The 17,924-nt window shown below is 53.1% G+C and overlaps 6 protein-coding genes across 6 annotated transcripts; 3 read left to right on the top strand and 3 right to left on the bottom strand.

Moving 5' to 3' along the window:
• Positions 1 to 1,216: 1,216 nt before the first annotated feature.
• On the top strand, positions 1,217 to 4,393 carry J4E90_008229 (uncharacterized protein; the record flags this gene model as incomplete). The annotated part of the gene is made up of 4 exons (XM_051437759.1): positions 1,217 to 1,744; positions 1,790 to 2,267; positions 2,318 to 2,493; positions 2,549 to 4,393. The coding sequence occupies 4 exons, from the start codon at positions 1,217 to 1,219 to the stop codon at positions 4,391 to 4,393; spliced, it is 3,027 nt and encodes a 1,008-aa protein (XP_051288570.1).
• Positions 4,394 to 5,141: 748 nt separating this feature from the next.
• J4E90_008228 (uncharacterized protein) lies at positions 5,142 to 6,797 on the top strand (the record flags this gene model as incomplete). Its single annotated transcript, XM_051437758.1, has 1 exon — positions 5,142 to 6,797. One exon carries the CDS (start codon positions 5,142 to 5,144, stop codon positions 6,795 to 6,797), a length of 1,656 nt encoding a protein of 551 aa, XP_051288569.1.
• Positions 6,798 to 7,058: 261 nt separating this feature from the next.
• On the bottom strand, positions 7,059 to 8,498 carry J4E90_008227 (uncharacterized protein; the record flags this gene model as incomplete). Its single annotated transcript, XM_051437757.1, has 1 exon — positions 7,059 to 8,498. One exon carries the CDS (start codon positions 8,496 to 8,498, stop codon positions 7,059 to 7,061), a length of 1,440 nt encoding a protein of 479 aa, XP_051288568.1.
• A 1,268-nt stretch (positions 8,499 to 9,766) lies between these two features.
• J4E90_008226 (uncharacterized protein) lies at positions 9,767 to 11,704 on the bottom strand (the record flags this gene model as incomplete). Its single annotated transcript, XM_051437756.1, has 1 exon — positions 9,767 to 11,704. The coding sequence occupies one exon, from the start codon at positions 11,702 to 11,704 to the stop codon at positions 9,767 to 9,769; it is 1,938 nt and encodes a 645-aa protein (XP_051288567.1).
• A 683-nt stretch (positions 11,705 to 12,387) lies between these two features.
• On the bottom strand, positions 12,388 to 14,013 carry J4E90_008225 (uncharacterized protein; the record flags this gene model as incomplete). The annotated part of the gene is made up of 2 exons (XM_051437755.1): positions 12,388 to 13,864; positions 13,958 to 14,013. 2 exons carry the CDS (start codon positions 14,011 to 14,013, stop codon positions 12,388 to 12,390), a joined length of 1,533 nt encoding a protein of 510 aa, XP_051288566.1.
• A 632-nt stretch (positions 14,014 to 14,645) lies between these two features.
• Positions 14,646 to 17,481, top strand: J4E90_008224 (uncharacterized protein; the record flags this gene model as incomplete). The annotated part of the gene is made up of 3 exons (XM_051437754.1): positions 14,646 to 14,865; positions 15,238 to 15,534; positions 17,027 to 17,481. The coding sequence occupies 3 exons, from the start codon at positions 14,646 to 14,648 to the stop codon at positions 17,479 to 17,481; spliced, it is 972 nt and encodes a 323-aa protein (XP_051288565.1).
• Between the last annotated feature and the right edge of the window lie 443 nt (positions 17,482 to 17,924).

Below are 17,924 nucleotides of genomic sequence, written 5' to 3'. Positions count from 1 at the left end.
GAGTGAATGGTGGTGGTATATGCGCGATGAACTTGAAGTGAAAGTGAAAGCAAAGACCTGCTTCTGCTCCCCAACATAGCGACCATGTGTAAGGCCATGTCATCGACGATACTGGGGACATGGGCACCTGGACAACTGGACAACGGCTATGAGAACATCATGAGGTGTTTGATAGAACACACAGAGAACAGGCGGCAATGGTCGCTCATACTACCTTGAGCAAACGTGAAGAATTTTTTTTCCAGTGTTCATAGAATTCGACTCGCGACGCTACTAAGCCCCGCGTCCTGTTTCCTGCCCTGTTGCTGGTCTTGAGGTGCCGTGTACGGGATGGATAGCTGGCCATGTCAGAGCAGACGAAGGCTGACCTACGGTGTCCGTTCAAGGCTTATAGAACCTTCCAAGGGTCCATGGAGGCCGTTGCTGGTGTTGACATGGCCAGAAGCTGACATCCGGCTCTAGGGGATTGTCCCGGATGGCGTCCGACATACGCGCTTGACATTTCGGCCGTAATGTCCATTAAGCTACAATGAGCTAGTCCTCCATGATGGAGAGGCCCTGGCGATTGAGAGGTGACATCTTGGCTCCTCAAAACGGCAATTCGAAAGTGAGAAGACGAGGCGCGGCGTTGTGAAGAAATGAAGTAGACATCTGCCGGAGGACGTGAGGTTTGGGAAATTAGTGGGCCAGATCGCAGCCAATAGGACGCGTCGGAAGCGCTGACGCCCCGCCTCCCATTGTTTCTTCACGAGCTTTGCCACTTCGACTATGCTCAACCGATCGCAGCGCGTTTCCAAGCAACGACAGTCCAAGGGCGTTTGCTTGTGTGCTGAGCAAACAGTCTGGCAACGAATTCTGAAAATGCAGCTAAGGCATCTCATCGACCGATTGCTTCGGCCCGGAGGAAGGCGCCAGGCCGGGATACATTGCGACTAGCAGTTTTCCGAGCTGAACACGACAAACAGATGCAAACAACTCATCCTCGTCATACCAGTTCTTCTTGAGGTACTATCGGTTGTCGCGATCGTCGCCGCAGTTCTAATCCTTCGCGGTCGCCAGAATCCTTACGATCGAGCATCTGGACCAGTCTGGAACGTTACACCCGGCGCGCCCCTCTGACAGCCCTTAGCTCCCGCAGTGTATCACACCTCTGCATAACACTCTGCGCGACCTCTGCTTTCAATGCAGGGCAGTAATTCGACATACAGAAGTCTCGATGCATCCCATGGGCGGCCAGCGCGTTGCCTTCTTCCCGAAGGCAGATGCGGCCGTCCTCGCATCGAGGCATGCTGCGCCGGCATCGTCCGAGCGCCCGACCACCACCGCGCCAATACTTGATCTTGAGAATGCCGACAAACCCCTTGAGCCATGGATTGCGGAACAAGCCACGTCTGTGTATCCCAACGATGGCGACATCTGGACGCCAGCACCAATACCTGCCAAAACACTATGTCCACCTCAGTGCTCTGCGGATCGCTATCTCTTCCCAGTCTTGACGCGGAACGAGAGGCTAAGGTTGACGTTGCTCTACTACTATACTCGCGGGGCCCTTGAAGATGTAGAGTTGATGTCTCGCCTGCAAGAGAAGGTCCATCTCGCGCATGAGACAGTAGGATGGGAGTTTGTTATTGCTGGTCTTCTCAACCACAGCACTTATACTCGCATGGTCACTGTGAACCTCCCTCTTGCGATATTACCCCGTCGCGAGAGCACTTGCGCCCACACCATCAATCAACCACCAGGTGTAAGTGTTAATCATTGCTGCCAGGGTCACTACTAACAGCTATAGACTGTCTTTGCGCTGCAGAACATGGCCAAAGATTGGCGCTTCGAGAAGTCACCGCATGTCGAGCAGGGCGGTTTGCGTGCGTATGCCGGTGTACCGTTGAGATTTGATACTGAATTCGGAGAGCACGTGGCTTTTGGCTCCCTTTGTGTCGCTTCTAATTCCCCACAAGAGCCTCTCTCGCCATTAGTACAACAGTCTCTTGCAAGGCTGGCTGATTGGATTGTTATGGACATAGTGCACAGTGCAAGAGCTCGCCGTCAGAAGGAACGTAGGCGGATGCTGGAACTGCTCTCCGAAGCTCAGCAGCAGTGCGACAACCACCACAACATGGAGGAAGTGATCCCCAGAATGCTCGAGGATGTTTATCTCAATACGCGAGTGAGCATTTATCAGATCACGGACAGCCACATAACCCTTCCTGGTGGTACGAGCTTTCGCACATCGGAATTGGAGCAGGGCCTCTGGGAAGATACCGCTTGTAGGTGATTGTGAATGGTACGAGCGTGATGCGTACGCTAACTCTCGCAGACTTTGATTACGCCATCGAGAATCTCAATCATTTGGACATGACTGCGCCCCGGCCTGTACGGGCCATCGCGGCACAATGTACCAGTCAGCGTGCGGCAATGTTTCTCGTAGTAGCCAGTAACGACTTCAAGATGGTCTTTGATGATATGGATTCTTGGTTCGTACATATGTGTGCGGTAAGCAATGGTAGATTCGTTCTGGGGGCTCTTGCTGATACTCTGTGACATTTAGACAATACTATGTCGGTATTGGCAAGGCCGCGCACTTCAGGAGGCGCTCAGCGCTAAGGAAACGTTCCTTCGCGGCATTACGCATCAGCTTCGAACTCCTATACATGGCATTCTTGGCTCTGTTGAGCTTCTGACTGAGGAGCTGAAATCTCGAAACGTGGTCCCTTCGACGGCTGCCTCGTCACCCACTGCCAGCCCAGACATCGAGCAATTGGACCCATACACCTATATCAAGACCATCAAGACTTCGGCAAGAGAGCTGATCTCAACGGTGAACAGCCTCATCAAGTTGAATCAGTGGGCAGACATTGCACAGGCAGAACGCGTTCTCACCATGCATACAGTCTCTGAGATTGAAGATGCTTTGCTGAAGGAAACCCTACTAGGACTATCGGACGATCTATCCACGCGACCCTCGATTATAATACAACATCATCTACCACCAAGCTGCGACTTGATTGCTATCGACAAGCGAGTATTCCTGGATTGCATCCAGCCGCTCATGGTCAACGCTGCTCAAAATGCCGCTGGCGGTATGGTAGCAGTGACTCTGTCAGTCACGGAGGGTTGCCAGTCTCTCGTCGTCGATGTCGAACACAGTGGGCGTAAGACACCCAAAGGGAATTACGATCGCGTGTTTGACGCACACGAACAGATAGATCTCAGTGGTACCGAGTCTACTTTGGGTTTGACGTTGGCGAGCAAAGCGGCGACGCTCTTAGGTGGCGAGATCACAATGGTCACTTCGCCCCATGGTGTAGGCTCGCATATCAGAGCGATGTTCAATGAGCCCGTCTGCGCAAGCTCATTACCTGCGTCTCGTGCAGTGAAGGATAGGTTCAATGAGCTTCCGCAAAGCTTCCATCACCTGACGTCCAAATCAGCAACGTCGTCTCTCGGCAACTACTTCACCCAGTATCTTTTAAGTGCTGGCTGGACATCGTCAAGCACATCGAAGGGCGCTTTCGTAGTCGTCGACTATACACCGAATCTGGCGGAGCTCTACCGACACACATCGAACATCGATGCCGACCAAGTTGCTATATGTCTCGTTCCAGAATGCGCATGCTTTCTCGACTTCCATACGGAGCGCGTTCGGCGACAGGGAAATGTTGTATACGTTCAAGGACCATTCTTGTCGGAAACATTTGAACAAGCGTTGAAGCACGCGGATGCAATCTCTGCCGAATTCCGCGCCGCTTCTCCGGAGACGGGGCTGTGTGCGACTGGCGGGGTCGTCATCGAACCAGTCCATCAAGATCCTGCGCCCGACTTGAACGAGCGCCCCAAACTCCCATCCGAGCGAGGTTCAATCTTCCCCGCCAAGCTTCAGAATGAACTAGTCCAGTCAGTGCGGACCTTGCGCATCCAAACCAAACCTCCACCGTCCGCGAAGGATATCTCAACATCGAGCAAACCCTTGACACTCCTTGTTGATGACAACGCTGTCAATCTTCGTCTATTGGAGATGTACTGCAGTCGTCGTGGTATCCCGTTTCGGAGTGCAAAGGATGGGCAGCAGGCAGTCAATATCTTTTCCGAAGCTCTTCTACCGAAGTACGACCCACTGCTACGACAAAATCTGCCCGTCCAACCAGTCGGACTTATCCTCATGGATCTTCAGATGCCGGTATGCGACGGTATCGATGCAACACGACAGATCCGGCGATTGGAGAAGCAGCATGGGTATGAACGGAGTGTCTTGTTCATCGTCACTGGTCAGGACTCTTCGAATGATCGCAAGGCCGCAGACGATGCTGGCGCAGACGAGTTCCTGACTAAGCCGGTAGGACCCAAGGTTCTTGACCAATGGGTAAAGAAGTGGTATCCTGATATCGAAATATGAAGGATCGACTATCTATTCGCGCGCTGACGAACCTTTGAGTTCTCATACTCATCATCCGAGGATCCGTGCATAGCATATCACGAGCTGCCATACGTCACAGCTGTGCCGACAGCTACATCCGCATCGGAAGTCACTCGCATAGGCAACCTAAGCAAAATGATGCAGTAGTTTCCAGGGCCGCTACGGTCGGGATGTCGTATTGTCTGCGCATTGTCGAGCGCCTTGACCAAAGTCGCCTGTGTGGTCAAGAAGATCGATAGGCGCACGAGTTGGGTCAGCTTCCGGACACGCAGCTTTTTGTCATCACAAGCTAGCGAGACGTGATATGGCTGTTGATTGGTAGTGCCATCAGGCGATGACAGCTTTCGGGTCGCATCAGACGCCGACTGTACGCTTGCTATGACTTGATTGTACTTTGAAGGCTGAGGCATGCAGCATCACAAGTATGATGCAATTGTCAGAGGAGGACTGTACGTATGTAGTAGATTGCGCGACGCATTTCGTCATCACCGATCAGGCCCGCTGACGCCAAGTGATTATGTCATCCACATGTGAAACCAGATGCCGCAGCATATCTCCACGCCAGTAACACCCATATACCCTACCTCAACCATTATATATCTTGGTCCATCCTAAAACACATCATTCATGCTGTCTCCAGGATTCCTGTCGATAGTTTGACAATACTCAGTTGCATTGGCCCGTCTGCCCGCAGTTTAGGCGCCAGCCTCCCTAACTCTTCTCAAAGATGGCGCTATCATGGCTATCCTACTCATGCATAGCCATCCTCCTCGCAACCGTATACATCAGAAAACGACTTAGCGCCCGCAAATCCCAGATAGAACGCGATACAGAAGCCGAGAAACCTGGCCGTCTCAGGCTCGACGATGGCCTAACAGCATCCGGACGGCAACTAAAAGCCAAGCTCGTCGCAGCCATTCCACACATTGTCATCACACCCGACAAAGCAACGGAATTCAGAGAGTCGATGAATGCGTATTGGGACCAGAAAGCGTGTGAGGTGCCGCCCGCATGCGTCGTGCGACCCCGCAATGTGTGGGAGCTAGCGCAGGCGGTCAAGATTCTCAAACGCGAGTTCGATTTGAGGGTTGAGCGAGCGAAGGAATCGGGAGAAAAGGTGGAATCGATTTTTGCTGTTCGGGGTGGTGGTCATTCTGCTGTTGCTGGTGCGTCGAGCATCAGAGGTGGGGTTCTCATCGACTTGTCGCTCTTTAAACAAGTCATTCCTGCTGAAGATGGGCGAAGTGTGGTCATTGGCGCGGGCTGCAAGTGGATTGATGTGTACTCGGAACTCGAGAAAGAGAGTCTCGCAGTCGCTGGCGGTAGAAACTCTGCTGTCGGTGTCTCTGGCCTCACGCTCGGCGGTGGTCTCTCGTTCTTCTCGCCACAATACGGTTTCGTGTGCAGCAACGTCCTTGAATACGAGGTCGTGTTAGCAGATGGAAGGATCGTAACTGCCTCGGAGTATGATAAACCTGATCTTTGGCGCGCACTCAAAGGCGGAGGAAACAACTTCGGCGTCGTGACAAGCTTCACGGTCCGTAGTTTCGCTGCGAAGAACGTGTGGAGCGGATTCATCTATCTCCTTCCATGGAAGGCCCCTGGTGTGCTCACAGCACTCCATGATACCGTCTCGAAAACACTGGCCGGCGAGCTAGACCAACGCTTCGACCCCTACGCCGCGGGCCCGTTGGCATGCTTCACGTACCTCCAATCCGTCGGCATCCAAGCAATCTCTGTACATCTCGTTCACACCGCGCCAGACACGAAAGAAAAAGGCTGGCCGGAATGCTGGCGTAGCTCTGGATTCCATAAGATTGGGCGTGTGTGGAGTACGTTCAAGATCCGCAGTCTAGTCGGTGCGACAGACGAACTCAGTGTTTTGAACCCGCCCGGACGACGACAAGAGTTTGCAACTACGACGATCAAGAATGATAGACTGACGCTGGAGGCGTCGCATAAAGCATATCGTGATGCGATACCAAAGGTCAAGAAACATGGTATCAAGGGCATGAATTGGACGCTTGTCCTTCAACCTTGTTTACCTTCTTGGGCGCGGAAGGGCGATGCGAACCCGCTAGGTCTTGATGAGGGGTCTGATGAGCCGCTTATCAATGTACAGTTTACAGTGAACTGGGCGTTGGAACAGCATGATGAGGTGGTGAGGGCTATCACTAGAGAGGCGATCGAGCAGATTGATGCTTTTGCCACTGAGCACGAAATGAGTCATCGATATCGCTACTTGAACTACTGCGCAGCGTGGCAAAAGCCATTCGAGAGCTACGGAGAGGAGAATTTGAGATTCTTGAAGGGTGTTAGTCGAGACGTTGATCCCGAAGGATTATTCCAGCGTGGTTGTGGAGGTGGCTTCAAGTTAGGGTAGTGAGTTCATCTCGCCTCATCGTCATGTATCATGGGAAATGGGCGGGTGGTTTAGAACAATATAAAATTACTACACGTGCTACAACGGCCGTCGGAAAGAGTCATCATCTATCATCAACCCTCGTATTCTCGTCAACGCCGTTCGCTCTAGGAACACTTCCTCTGAGCCGCTCATGCTACCTCATCCCCACATTATACATGTCTGGAACGCCATAACACCCCTATTGCAATCGGACTCTCGCTACGCATTCAAGCAACTCGACTAGTCAAGGCCGGCGGCGATCGCGGCAAGCGCCCAGTCCATGAAACCGGCGTTGGTATCAAGGATATTGGTGTTGAACTCGGGCAATGTGGGGTAGAAGTTGGTGCTGTATCCGAACTCCATGGTGAAGCCATGGATCTTGTTCGCGCCAGACTTGGCGTATGTACGGCTAGCAGCGTAGTCGTCCGAGGCACCAGAGGTAGCGTAGAGGCCGACAGACTGCATGGATGTGTAGTCACGGCCACCGACTGCTCGCATCGCAGCCGCCGTCTTGGCAGCAACGTTCTTGATGTTTGTCGCATCAGCCGAGGGAATGTACTCCTTGTACGTGGAGTCTCCAAGACGACCTCTCTTTCCATCATACGCGCTGTTGAGGAAGTTCATGGTGGTGCTGGTGCTCTGAAGCTCATCGTCACCCCAGTTGTACAGGATGTCGCCGGTAGCGGAGTGAATGTCCATGAACCACCTGATCTTCGGGAATGAGTCGTAGACGCTGACGTGGTTCTTGGTCTCAGACTCTGATGCAGCAGCTGAACCGTAAAAGGCCTCGGAGCTCGGCGAGGTGGAAGCAGGGGATGTGGAGGGGTCAAAGTACTTCTTGAAGTTCCAGAGGAAGTCAAAGTTGCGGTTGATGTCTACACCAACGGAGGCGCCGCTGGTGCCAGATCGCGTGTTGCGGTTCTTGCGCCATAACGATCCAGATGACTGGTCGTATGCCACACCGTCTGGATTGACGAGCGGGAAGAAGACGATACCGGCAGCAAGGACACTCTTGACTTGAGCATTAGTGTATGACTTGCTGCCGTACTTCAAGCCGCTTCCAGCCTTGTTGGCGGCGAGAAGATCCGAGATCCAGTAGATGAGCTGATCGGGGCCTCCGCGTTCGCGTGCGTGCATTCCAGCGGAGAGATAAAGGCGGTACTTGGATTTGTCTGTGCCCGCGCCAACGTATCCGGCAGTTTGCGTAGCGCCATTGAAGGTCTTGTATGGCAGAGTGACGGTGCTGATGCCGTATCCGTTGACGAGCCCCTTGATGGCAGAGTTGATTTCGGTGGGGTTCATGATACTGCTCATGGTCGATCCCGTGGCCTTGGTGCCAAGACCAGACGGTGTGACAGAGCCGCCCGACCAACGGTCGCCAGTGCCGATCGGTGCGGTAGCAGCCCTCTTGCTGAGATCCCGACGGTGTAGGCTGATCTCTGCATGGTTCTCGTACTCTTTGGAAAGATACGCGATTTGGTCCTCGGTCAGCAGGGCGTGGAGCTCGAAATGGCCTTCTTTCGATGGCACCGCCTTGGGTCTGCAGCCAAGATCGTATGTGCCATTGTTGACGATGTCGAGAAAGTGTGCTGGAGAAGGGGCGTTGAAATGAACAGGCAGAAGGCTACCGAGAACGGTAGTGCTCTGAAGTATCAGAGCTGCGGCAAGTGCGTACTTCATCTTGAGTCTGCTGGGGGTGAAGAATATGGGGAACGTTAGAATGAAGTTGCCGGTACTCTTCAGTATGTCGTGAAACAAGGTTGTTTTTATACATTCCTTCCATTTTGGTGTAACGATCGACCTTCTCCTAATGGTCGGCAGGGGATACTCTAGCATAAACGTGTCGGAGGTGCCATGGTGTCGCCTGCCGCTGATTGGCCGACTTCGCGAATTACGCCGGGCGCTAACTTGATCTCCTTCTGCTTTCGTCCTGTCTCCGCTGAAACTCCAGATGCACCTGCCCGGGAGGATCAAGTAGATCCAGAGATGCATGGGCAATGAGAGGACCTGCCCTGGGTGATGTGCAGCACTAGATAAGATAGATTAACTGGCCCTGAAAAGCAAGCCCTTTGGGGCAAAGTTTAAAGCTGGATGGCCGGACGCTATCGTGAAGCGGTGATTTCCATCTGGGCATTCCAGGGGAAGCAGGTGGCAGGACAAGACGGCTTCACCGAGCATACCTGCTGGCCATAGAGGTGCCGCTGTGTGGTTATCCCGGGTCGCGACATACTGGGTGGCGGCGGTGAATGACGGATGTGCGCTCGCACACGACAACCACGAGGTATCGCGCCATCGTCGGAGTCCGAACACTGATCGCTGAGAAAGGTGCAAGTCACAAACGTGCGACTTGCGTTTGATGATGCGGATACTCAAGCCTCGGGCGATGCGGGTATCCGCCGCCAAGAGGGCCACGTGCCTGAGCCTAAGCAAGGGCAAATTGTCCGGCCGCTAGGTACGTCACCGTCACGCCAAACAGCTCAACATGCTACATGCGACACACGACATGCGTGACAGACTCTCCCATCTGCAGATATCGGTCGATTGATGAAGAACGATGTACGACAGGCCTGTGGCCCTGGTATGCTTTTTCCGCGTGTTGGCAAAAAGCAGCTCCGCCGGGGACAATCACACTTTTGCCACCCTATCATGCTCCAAAAATCCAAGATTGTGCTATAAGCCGGGAACCCCCGCTTCTCCATGTCGAACACGATCTCCGGTGTGAACCGCTTGTTGCTGATGACCAGCACAGCTTCTGCGTTATCCCCACGCCACTCACACGTGCATTTGTCACAGATCAGACCGCATCAATCATGGGGGTAAGCGAATGGCGGTGATCAAGCAACGATGCGACTTCAATACACACGCGACCAACGCGCGACTCGGAAGGATCAGCTGACGCGAAGCTGCCCATCAATTCAGCTATACCTAGGTAGCTAATTAGATCCTTTCTAGGTACCGTTGGCCGGTCGGTGATACTCCACTCCGTCGATCGTCGTGGTCAACGTTCCGTTTGCTTCGAGTATGTTCTCCATTACATCGATCCTTAAATGAAATCCGTTCGGACCAGTCTTCTTACTTCCAATCGCGGACCCCGTCTGCGAGATATCAGAGTACCAATCAAGCTTCTGGTCCCACACATTCGGAATCGAAACCGTCAGCTCAACGTCCTCCCAGCCGTTGATGACGTGCTCGCCGTCATTGCAGAAGTTGGTGTAGTTGGCAGCGACACGCTTGATGGAGTCTGCTTGTGGATGTGCCGTGTCTCCGATGAGCTTTACTTTCGCAAACCCAGAGATCTTGCCATGAAGCGTATAGTTTCCTGGCTTAAGTTTGGGTAACAAAAGGGGTTTGGCTCCTGGTGGGAATGGTGTCGCCCACGATATGCGACCAGGCACATTATAAACTGGGACTGGACGCGCAGGCTTGCGATTGACCATGTGAGCGAGCATGATACGATACTCACGCCCACCTGGCGCAGTGGAGATTGGACACTGTAGCGGATTAGTGCCACCACATGCTGGCGATGTAACGATGGCCTGCCAGTACACAATCCGCGTGCTGTCTAAAGAGAAAGCCGGGTCCGCTCGGCCGTTCCAGTTCGGATCGTCAAAGCCTCCCTCGCTACCATCGCCTTCTCCGTTGACCTGCTGCCCGTAGTACGACTCACGATCCCCATGACGATCTATCAAGATCGGTTGGAAGAAGCGACGTGGGCCATTGTTGCGTGTCGATGCGGCTACGGCAACAGCAACGATGTCGATGAGAGGGGGAATACCTCGCATACCCGACATCCACATCTGGCGTACGCTGGTACGCGTATCCTGAGTGACGAACCACTGGTCATCGGCAGAGAAGGCAATAGGATCGGCGTAATCAGGGTGACTAGTCAGGCGGCGAACAACCCCAGTCTCGATGTGAACCGCATAAAGATCGATATTTGTCGACTCGGTCGGCGCACCGATGTAAAGTATCTCGTCGCCGGAACCACTGAAACCCCGCAGTTCGCCAATTGTGATTGAGTCGGGGTGAAGCTTCAACTCCTCGCCGTCAGCCGTTATGAAAGCTCGGCGTTTTGGGTCCACGAGCAGGTCGACATCAACCAGGTCATAGCGAGGCGCACCAGGGCCCGACTCTGAGGGTCTCGCATTGAACTCCAGACGCCCGAAGTAGGAATACTGCCCAGCGTCGTTGGTAAACGAACTCCAACCAATATGAACATCATCGGGGTGCACACGCAGCTCACGCGGGCTGCCACCCGACCAGTGAATTGGATAGATGTGGATTTTGTCAGGCGTACATTCATCGCTAGCCAACTGCTCTCCGTTGCAGTCGAGGATGTTGTGGCCCCAGATTGCTTTGTCGCCGCTTCTGAAGACATGAGGATAGTCTCGTTGTGGATCCAGTTCTCTTGCGTTCTCAGCCGGTACCCCACACGTGAGGCACTTCCATGCATCGCCATTGCTGAAGGTTGAGCTATCAGCTTTGATGAGGATTAACTGAACTCCATCGTAGATGCTTGCGGGGTCGGGAGCCGCGGGAGCTCCAACGAAGCTCACAGTGACAATGACGTTCCGGCCGTCCGGAGTGAAGTCTCCTGCTTGAAACTTCTCGGTAAGCTCTCTCGCGATGCACCCGGTTTGATTAGGACATGCGCCAGGGTCTTGGCTTGGAGAAATGGGAGGTAAAGGTAGTTCGACGATGTCAAACTTTTCGGGCTTTAGAGGCTTCGGAATGTCTAGCGGGGTGTTGAGAACAGCTTGTTGGTTGTTGTTCCTGGCTGGAAGGTCGTGGTTGCTTTGATAGGGCGATGGTAGGCTTGCGCCGAGGGCAGCTGCACCAGTGTAAAAGTGCAGCAATAATGTACTGTAAGCGGTAGCCTTGATCATGATAACGACTTAAGTAGTTCGAATGCACGGTGGGTCTTGCAGCAGTTGCTTTATAGATGGATGCTGTACTGTGAAGCTTGTGAGCAGTAGTGTACCTCCATGGGCCGAATACGCGATACGCGATACGCGTACTGCGAGCTTTGACCACTGCCACCTTCTTACAGGCTGCGCACGGCATCCGACCTTGCTCCATACGGTGGACTAAAAAGATAATCGTGAAAAAGATAATCGTTCCCCAGTGCGGAACGATTATCTTTTACGACTCCATACCCAACCGATGTACATTCGGAGGGTAACTTTCGCCCGCCTCCGCAGCCTCTCAGGTATACTCAACTCCGCTATTGTCTGGTGGCGATGCTCGACGGCACACATGTTTAGTTCCCCAAAATGCAGTTCACCGTGGCGACTCTTGAGCTGCAACCGGGTCCCCAAAAGAAAAACGTTTACATCATGTCAACGTTTTTCTTTTCGCCTTGCAAACTGCTACCTTTTCAGGGAGCATTACAAGCGCCGTGTGTGTGTTGCATACAACTATTGAAATTTTGAATTTGTGATAGTGTAGCTAAGGATGTCACCCGTTGTTGTATGTGCCGCATCGCCCGGAAGCCAGAACAGCTGGTGGACGGGTGGCTGAAGGCTTGAGAGCTTTTGAAGATAACGGATCAATGGAAACCGGCCCTTAGCTACAGATGCTTGCGGTCGCGATTGTCGATGAATAGCTGCAGGATTGCGAGTTGCTTCCTTATGATTCCGTTGGCTTCCTTCAATGTGGCAGTACGCTTTCCCTCGCGAGCTTTATGTTCATCCTTAAGAGCTTCTATCTGACACTGAAGCTGTTGCTTTTCCCGGTTGTGTTCCTCTTCGAACTTGCGATGCTCTTCAGGCGTCGCTTGACTTGAACTTCTGAGGTCGTCCAAGATTCCTTTAACTTCACGATAAGCTTCTCTTTCTTTCTTAAGCACGTCTGCGTGCGTCTTCTCAGTCGCGAGGCAACTCGCCCTAGCTTCCTCGAGATATTTCGCGTTCTCAGCTCTTAGCTCATTCATAGTGGTCTGAAGCTCACGATAGAACGCATTGCCATCCTTAATCTTCTTGTCGCAATCCTCTTGCAGCTTACGATAAGCTTCTCTCCCTTGCGCTAGCTCTTCAGTGTGTTCCTCTTCAAGCTTGGTACGAGCTGATGTCGCTTCTTCAAGCTTTGAAGCGTGGTTGATTTTCAGCTTTTGCGTGGTCTCTTGAAGCTTGCGAAGAGCGTCGGATGACTCGCTGATAGCTGTTTCGTGATCTTCCTTCAGCCCAGCTATCTCAGCGGCATGGTCCTCCTTGGATTGTGTGAGGTCCTGGCGAAGCTTGTGAGAGACTCTCTCTTCTCGTTGCAGAGCGGCAGCTCCATCGCGGGTGTCTCTGAGCTGTGAGGTGGCTCGTTCTAGCTCATCCGCGTGTTCTTGGTTGGATCTGGCTTTAGCGTCCTTGTTTTGTTCCCTCAGGACCTGTATTGCAGTACGGTGGTCCGTACGAAGCTGTTCCACGATAGCTACATGTGTCTTCACGTCCACGTCGATTTTAGCCTCGAGCTCGGTTCGCGTGTCGTTGGCCGAATTGGTGAGCTGCAGGACTTGATCTCGAAGCTCCTTGACCTTCTTACTCGAAGCCTCCAAAGCGGCCGTATGTTCCGTTTTGAGAGTCTCGATAGCTTTGTTGTGCTGCGATGCAAGCTTATCAGCTGCGGCTTGCAGGGCGGTTTTGGCATCGGAGCCGGCGGCGGTAAGCTCTCCACGAAGCTCCTCCTCACGGCTGTTGTTGTCTTGCTTCAGTTGAAGGATCTCCCGGTTGAACGTCGATTTAGCTTCCTCTTTGGCGGTTTTGAGCTTCTCGATCTCGTCTGTGAGGCCGGCCTCGGATTTGCGTTTGGATTCGTTTAGCTGGTCGACCTCCTTGCGTAGCTTCGTTTTGGCCTCGTGCTTGTATTCAGTGAGCTCACGGGCTTTTGCATCCAGATCAGCTTCGATCCCAGCTTTGCTGTCGGTAAGCTCTTGGTTCTCCTGACTTAGCCGAGCTTCGACTTCGTCCTTGCTTTGCATCAGCTCCAAGGCCCACCTCCATAACTCGGCTTCTTCTTGTACGCTCTGTAGATCTCGTGGGGCTTCAGCTATGGCTTGTCTGGCTGCACGCTAAGCCTCCCTAAGCTGCGGGCTAACAGTGGAAGGAGCCCGGGGAGTGTGGTAAGCTATGGTCCGGATGGTAATGTCGAACTGCTCGAGCCTCCGACGGGGAATTGGGGAGTCATAGTCGCTATCAGAGCTGCTCATTGTGGCGTTGGGGCGATTTGGGGTCTGGTGTTGTGGTGAGAAATAAGTTAGGGCAGGAACCCGAGAAGGTGATGGACAGACCCCACTGAAATGACGCATCGTCTAATGACACCCACACCAAGCCTCAGGACAATATCTCTGATTGACAGCATGCTAATTCATGTTCAATCTGTTTAGTGTCCATAGCCGATGTAATAGGCTTTCCTTAACGTCCCTCTATCGGGACCAAACCATCTGTTCAGCTGCAGCTGTAGTGGCGTGTGGAAACCAAACATCGGCATACTGACATAGCAGCATTCCCGAATATGCCCGAGCGCCCGATAGAGAGATGTAATATCTCTGGATAACGAAACGTGGATGGGTTTCGTAGTCAGCATCCGCAGCTTCGTGCTCTTTCTTCTTGGCGTAACTGAATTGGATGCCAGCGTGCGCGGTTGGGCGCCGCTTTTCCTTCATGTTCCCGAGTGGTTCGACGATGTCGACGTTTTTGTGCCTGCTGATATTGCTTTCGATGTACGCGCGTGATTAGCTCGGAAGTGGTGCAGCAGGTGGCTCCTTCCACCTCGCTGCCACCCCACCAACACCAGACAAATTTGACTTCGCAATCCCGCTATTCGCGGCGAAACACTACGATGAATAAAGACGCTGCTGCTCAAACGCCCCCGGATACTTCCGATGACATCTTCGCCGAATTCGAGGACCTTAAAGCTATGAGTATCACAATTTGTGAGACGGCAACCCGCATTGCCAAAGAGGAGCTAGAAGAGTCAAAGCGAGCTCTAAAGCCAGCCACCAAGAGGCAAAGAGCTTCTAACCCTAATGACGCATCCTCCTCGGACGAGCAAAGCTCCAGTACGAAACGGTACCGACCAAGGCAGGTAGAAGCTTCCCGTCCTTCACCCATGGGAAGCTCCATTGCGCCTGTTTTTGGAGCAGCTCAAGCTCCGATTGGACGGATGCCTTGGCTAGGCCCGCATGTAAGTTAATGGTTTTGCTTGTGACTGTCCGTGCTGCTGACAAAAGCGTAGTACAGCTCAGCTCCTGTATACGCGACGCGTTCGCCATATGCAACAGCTTCGCCATACGCAACAGCTTCATCTTCCGCAACAGCTCCTCCGTTACAAACTGCTTTCGTAGCTCTTCCACTACAAACTGCTTTCGAAGCTCCTCGTCCTTTCGTCCCACCTTTTACAGCTTCGCTCTCTACAGCTACATCGGTCGCAGCTTTTGGCGCGAAGTCGGCGCCTTTTGCAGCCCCTGCTACTCCGGCAGCAGCTCCATCGTCAGCTTCGGGGATAACTCTTGGAACAGCTTCTCCGGCAGCCCGTCCAAAGACTCCGGTCCAGCTACCCGCCGAGAAGCCTCCACTCTTGCAAGAGCTTCGGACTGCGTCCGATGATGACGTTGCTGCTTTCGCAGCAGATGACGAAGATGCTGCAGTGGAGCAGCAAGCTACCCTGTCATCCCTAGAGGGGAGAGCTACAAGCCAAGGTGCGGGTGCTTGCGAGAGGCTCGAAGCTAGTATGTATCACCCCGACGTCCGCGAAAGACCTAGACTGACTTGTTAGTAGTAGCCGCCCCTCAAGCTGACCGACCTCGAAAAGCCCGTCGAGGTGCGAAGCCAGTTCGAAAAGCCCCGATAGCTTCCACTCCACCGAGTTCGTTCTCTTCCTCTGCAGCTCAGCAAGCTCACCACAATAAGGCCGCACCTACAAGTGCTGAGCTCGATGAGCAAGACGGAGAGGACAGCGAAGTGGACAACGACGGCGCGTTCGTTGCGGTTTCGCAAGCTGGGCGTATGAAGCATGTGCCCACGAGCGGTCAGCTAAAGAAGAATCGAAAGCCAGCAGATCTTCCTTTACGGGTTTGGCTTCCAAGCTTATCAGATGGCAAAAGCAGGTGGCAGAAGCTGGACGTCTTGTCTCCAGAAATACGCGAAAAGCTGAAGACGGGCTTCGAGGCGATAATTAAATCCAAAACAGCTACGCTGTATGCAAGCTTTTTGCTTCCGGCAAACATACAGGGGCACCTACGCCGATGTAAGTCAATGCACTATGCACGTACGACAATATACTGACGTGGATGGAGGCCTTCTCCATGCCCTGATAGCGAAGACGGGAAAGCTGTTCCCCAAGAATCTCGAAGCTTGTGAATGGTGCGTCAAAAAGCGCCACATGTGCGCCAGTATCCGTGCTGGGGTCGAAGGCGAGCTGCCTTTTGTAGGCTTCCTGCCTCCGAGTTCAAATCTACGGGGGGGCCTTGGCCCAAACGACATCGGGTATTGGCGAGCTTCGTGACTGTCTCTTGCCAGCTTCACTGGGATTTCTTGCCAGCTTCATGGTTACTTCTTGCCAGCTTCGATGGTATTTCTTGCGAGTTTGAGCTACAAACTAATGAAACCTTCCAGTGCAATCCCATGTGCCTGCTTATACCTTGCAGTTTCCATACCGATCATTACCTCGTGTCATTTCGTTTGCGTCGCTGGTTATGCCGTATCGGGGAAGTTAGGGGTGTCTACTGCGACTTTCGACTCATCAGAGGTGCCTAGCAGAGTAATAATTTGACACGCAAGAGTTGTAAGCTCGCCACTTGATGAAACGTTCCCTTGTGGTGGTGTTGGCGGTGACTCAGAGGAGCAACGAGGCGAACCGCTCTTTCGGGTGGCGTTGCGCCCTTCTGCTGACTCGAACATCGCCATAGTACCGTTCAGTTTCCAGGCGTAAATGTCGCGCACCAATCGTAGTCGTTCATCGACACCGCGTCTTCGCTCGTCTGGAACCGCGGGAGCGTGAGTGACTGGCTATTCGGAACATGACCATCGCACACTCCGTAGTAGGATCGCGTCCATGGGTCGAAATCCGGAACAGGCTTGGAAGGATGAGGGCATGTTGTGACTCAGAAGAGCTGGTGTCTCTCGCGTGACATATAAAGAGACTCGTGTCGGCTAGAGTCGCATAAAGAATCGACCACCTGGAATCAACACCTTCACAAAGACTTCGCTTCTCCAAGCTAGAGCAGCAACCTAATCGAAAGGCCGACCTCAACTACTGCGGCTCAACTCTTCATCTGGACACCAATCACCAACCCACACGCTACCGCGTCATCTCAATGTCTACCACCACCAACAAGGCCGAACAAGCCGTCTCTTACGCCGCCTTGATTCTCGCCGACGAAGGCATCGCCATTACCCCCGATAAGCTGCAAGCACTACTCAAAGCTGCGGGTATCGAGGACGTCGAGCTTATCTGGACCACGCTCTTCAGCAACGCTTTCAGGGACAAGAACGTCAAGGACCTTATCCTCACTGCGACCACGGCCACACCAGCCGGTCGCGGTACCGCTTCCGATACCAAGGACGACGAAAAGACAACTGGAGAGGATGGAGATGACGAGAAGGACGGAGAGGAGGGTATGGATATCGACGCGGACTCGGATGATGGGTCTACATTTGGGGATCTGTTCGGCTGAGCAGCCGTCAGAGATGGGTAGAAGAGTACGGAGGAATGGGGACGGTCAACACCGTCTTTCGGGATGGATTGAGAAGAGTACGAGAGTTTTGAGATGCTACGTTAGTTGCGCAGCAAACAAGAGGATCTTTCTCTCGCAAAACCTGCTGTCTGCCTGATTTGCATAAGCCTCGCCCTTGAGCGCGCAACGTACGACGATGTTTGGCTTGATGTGTAATCTTCAAGTTGAGCTGAACGCAACCTGCTGACACTCTAATGGCTTAACGCCGCAACCTGCATACAAGCTTCGGCCCTGGTCTTGAAGCACTACGACTGTGATGGTGTAAAGTAATCATGTCGTATCCAAAGATTGGCGAACGTAGCACTTTATTTGGCCAATATAGCTGGGTGATGTGCAGAGACTTGTTCAGCTTTGAGTTTGCGGTGAAGATGGCGCTTCCCTCT

Source organism: Alternaria incomplexa (genome assembly GCF_024043165.1).
Source record: "Alternaria incomplexa strain BMP 0042 chromosome Unknown scaffold_12, whole genome shotgun sequence".
NCBI lineage: Eukaryota > Fungi > Ascomycota > Dothideomycetes > Pleosporales > Pleosporaceae > Alternaria > Alternaria incomplexa.
The sequence above is the reverse complement of the archived record's forward strand: the minus strand, read 5'-3'. Positions and strand labels throughout refer to the sequence as shown.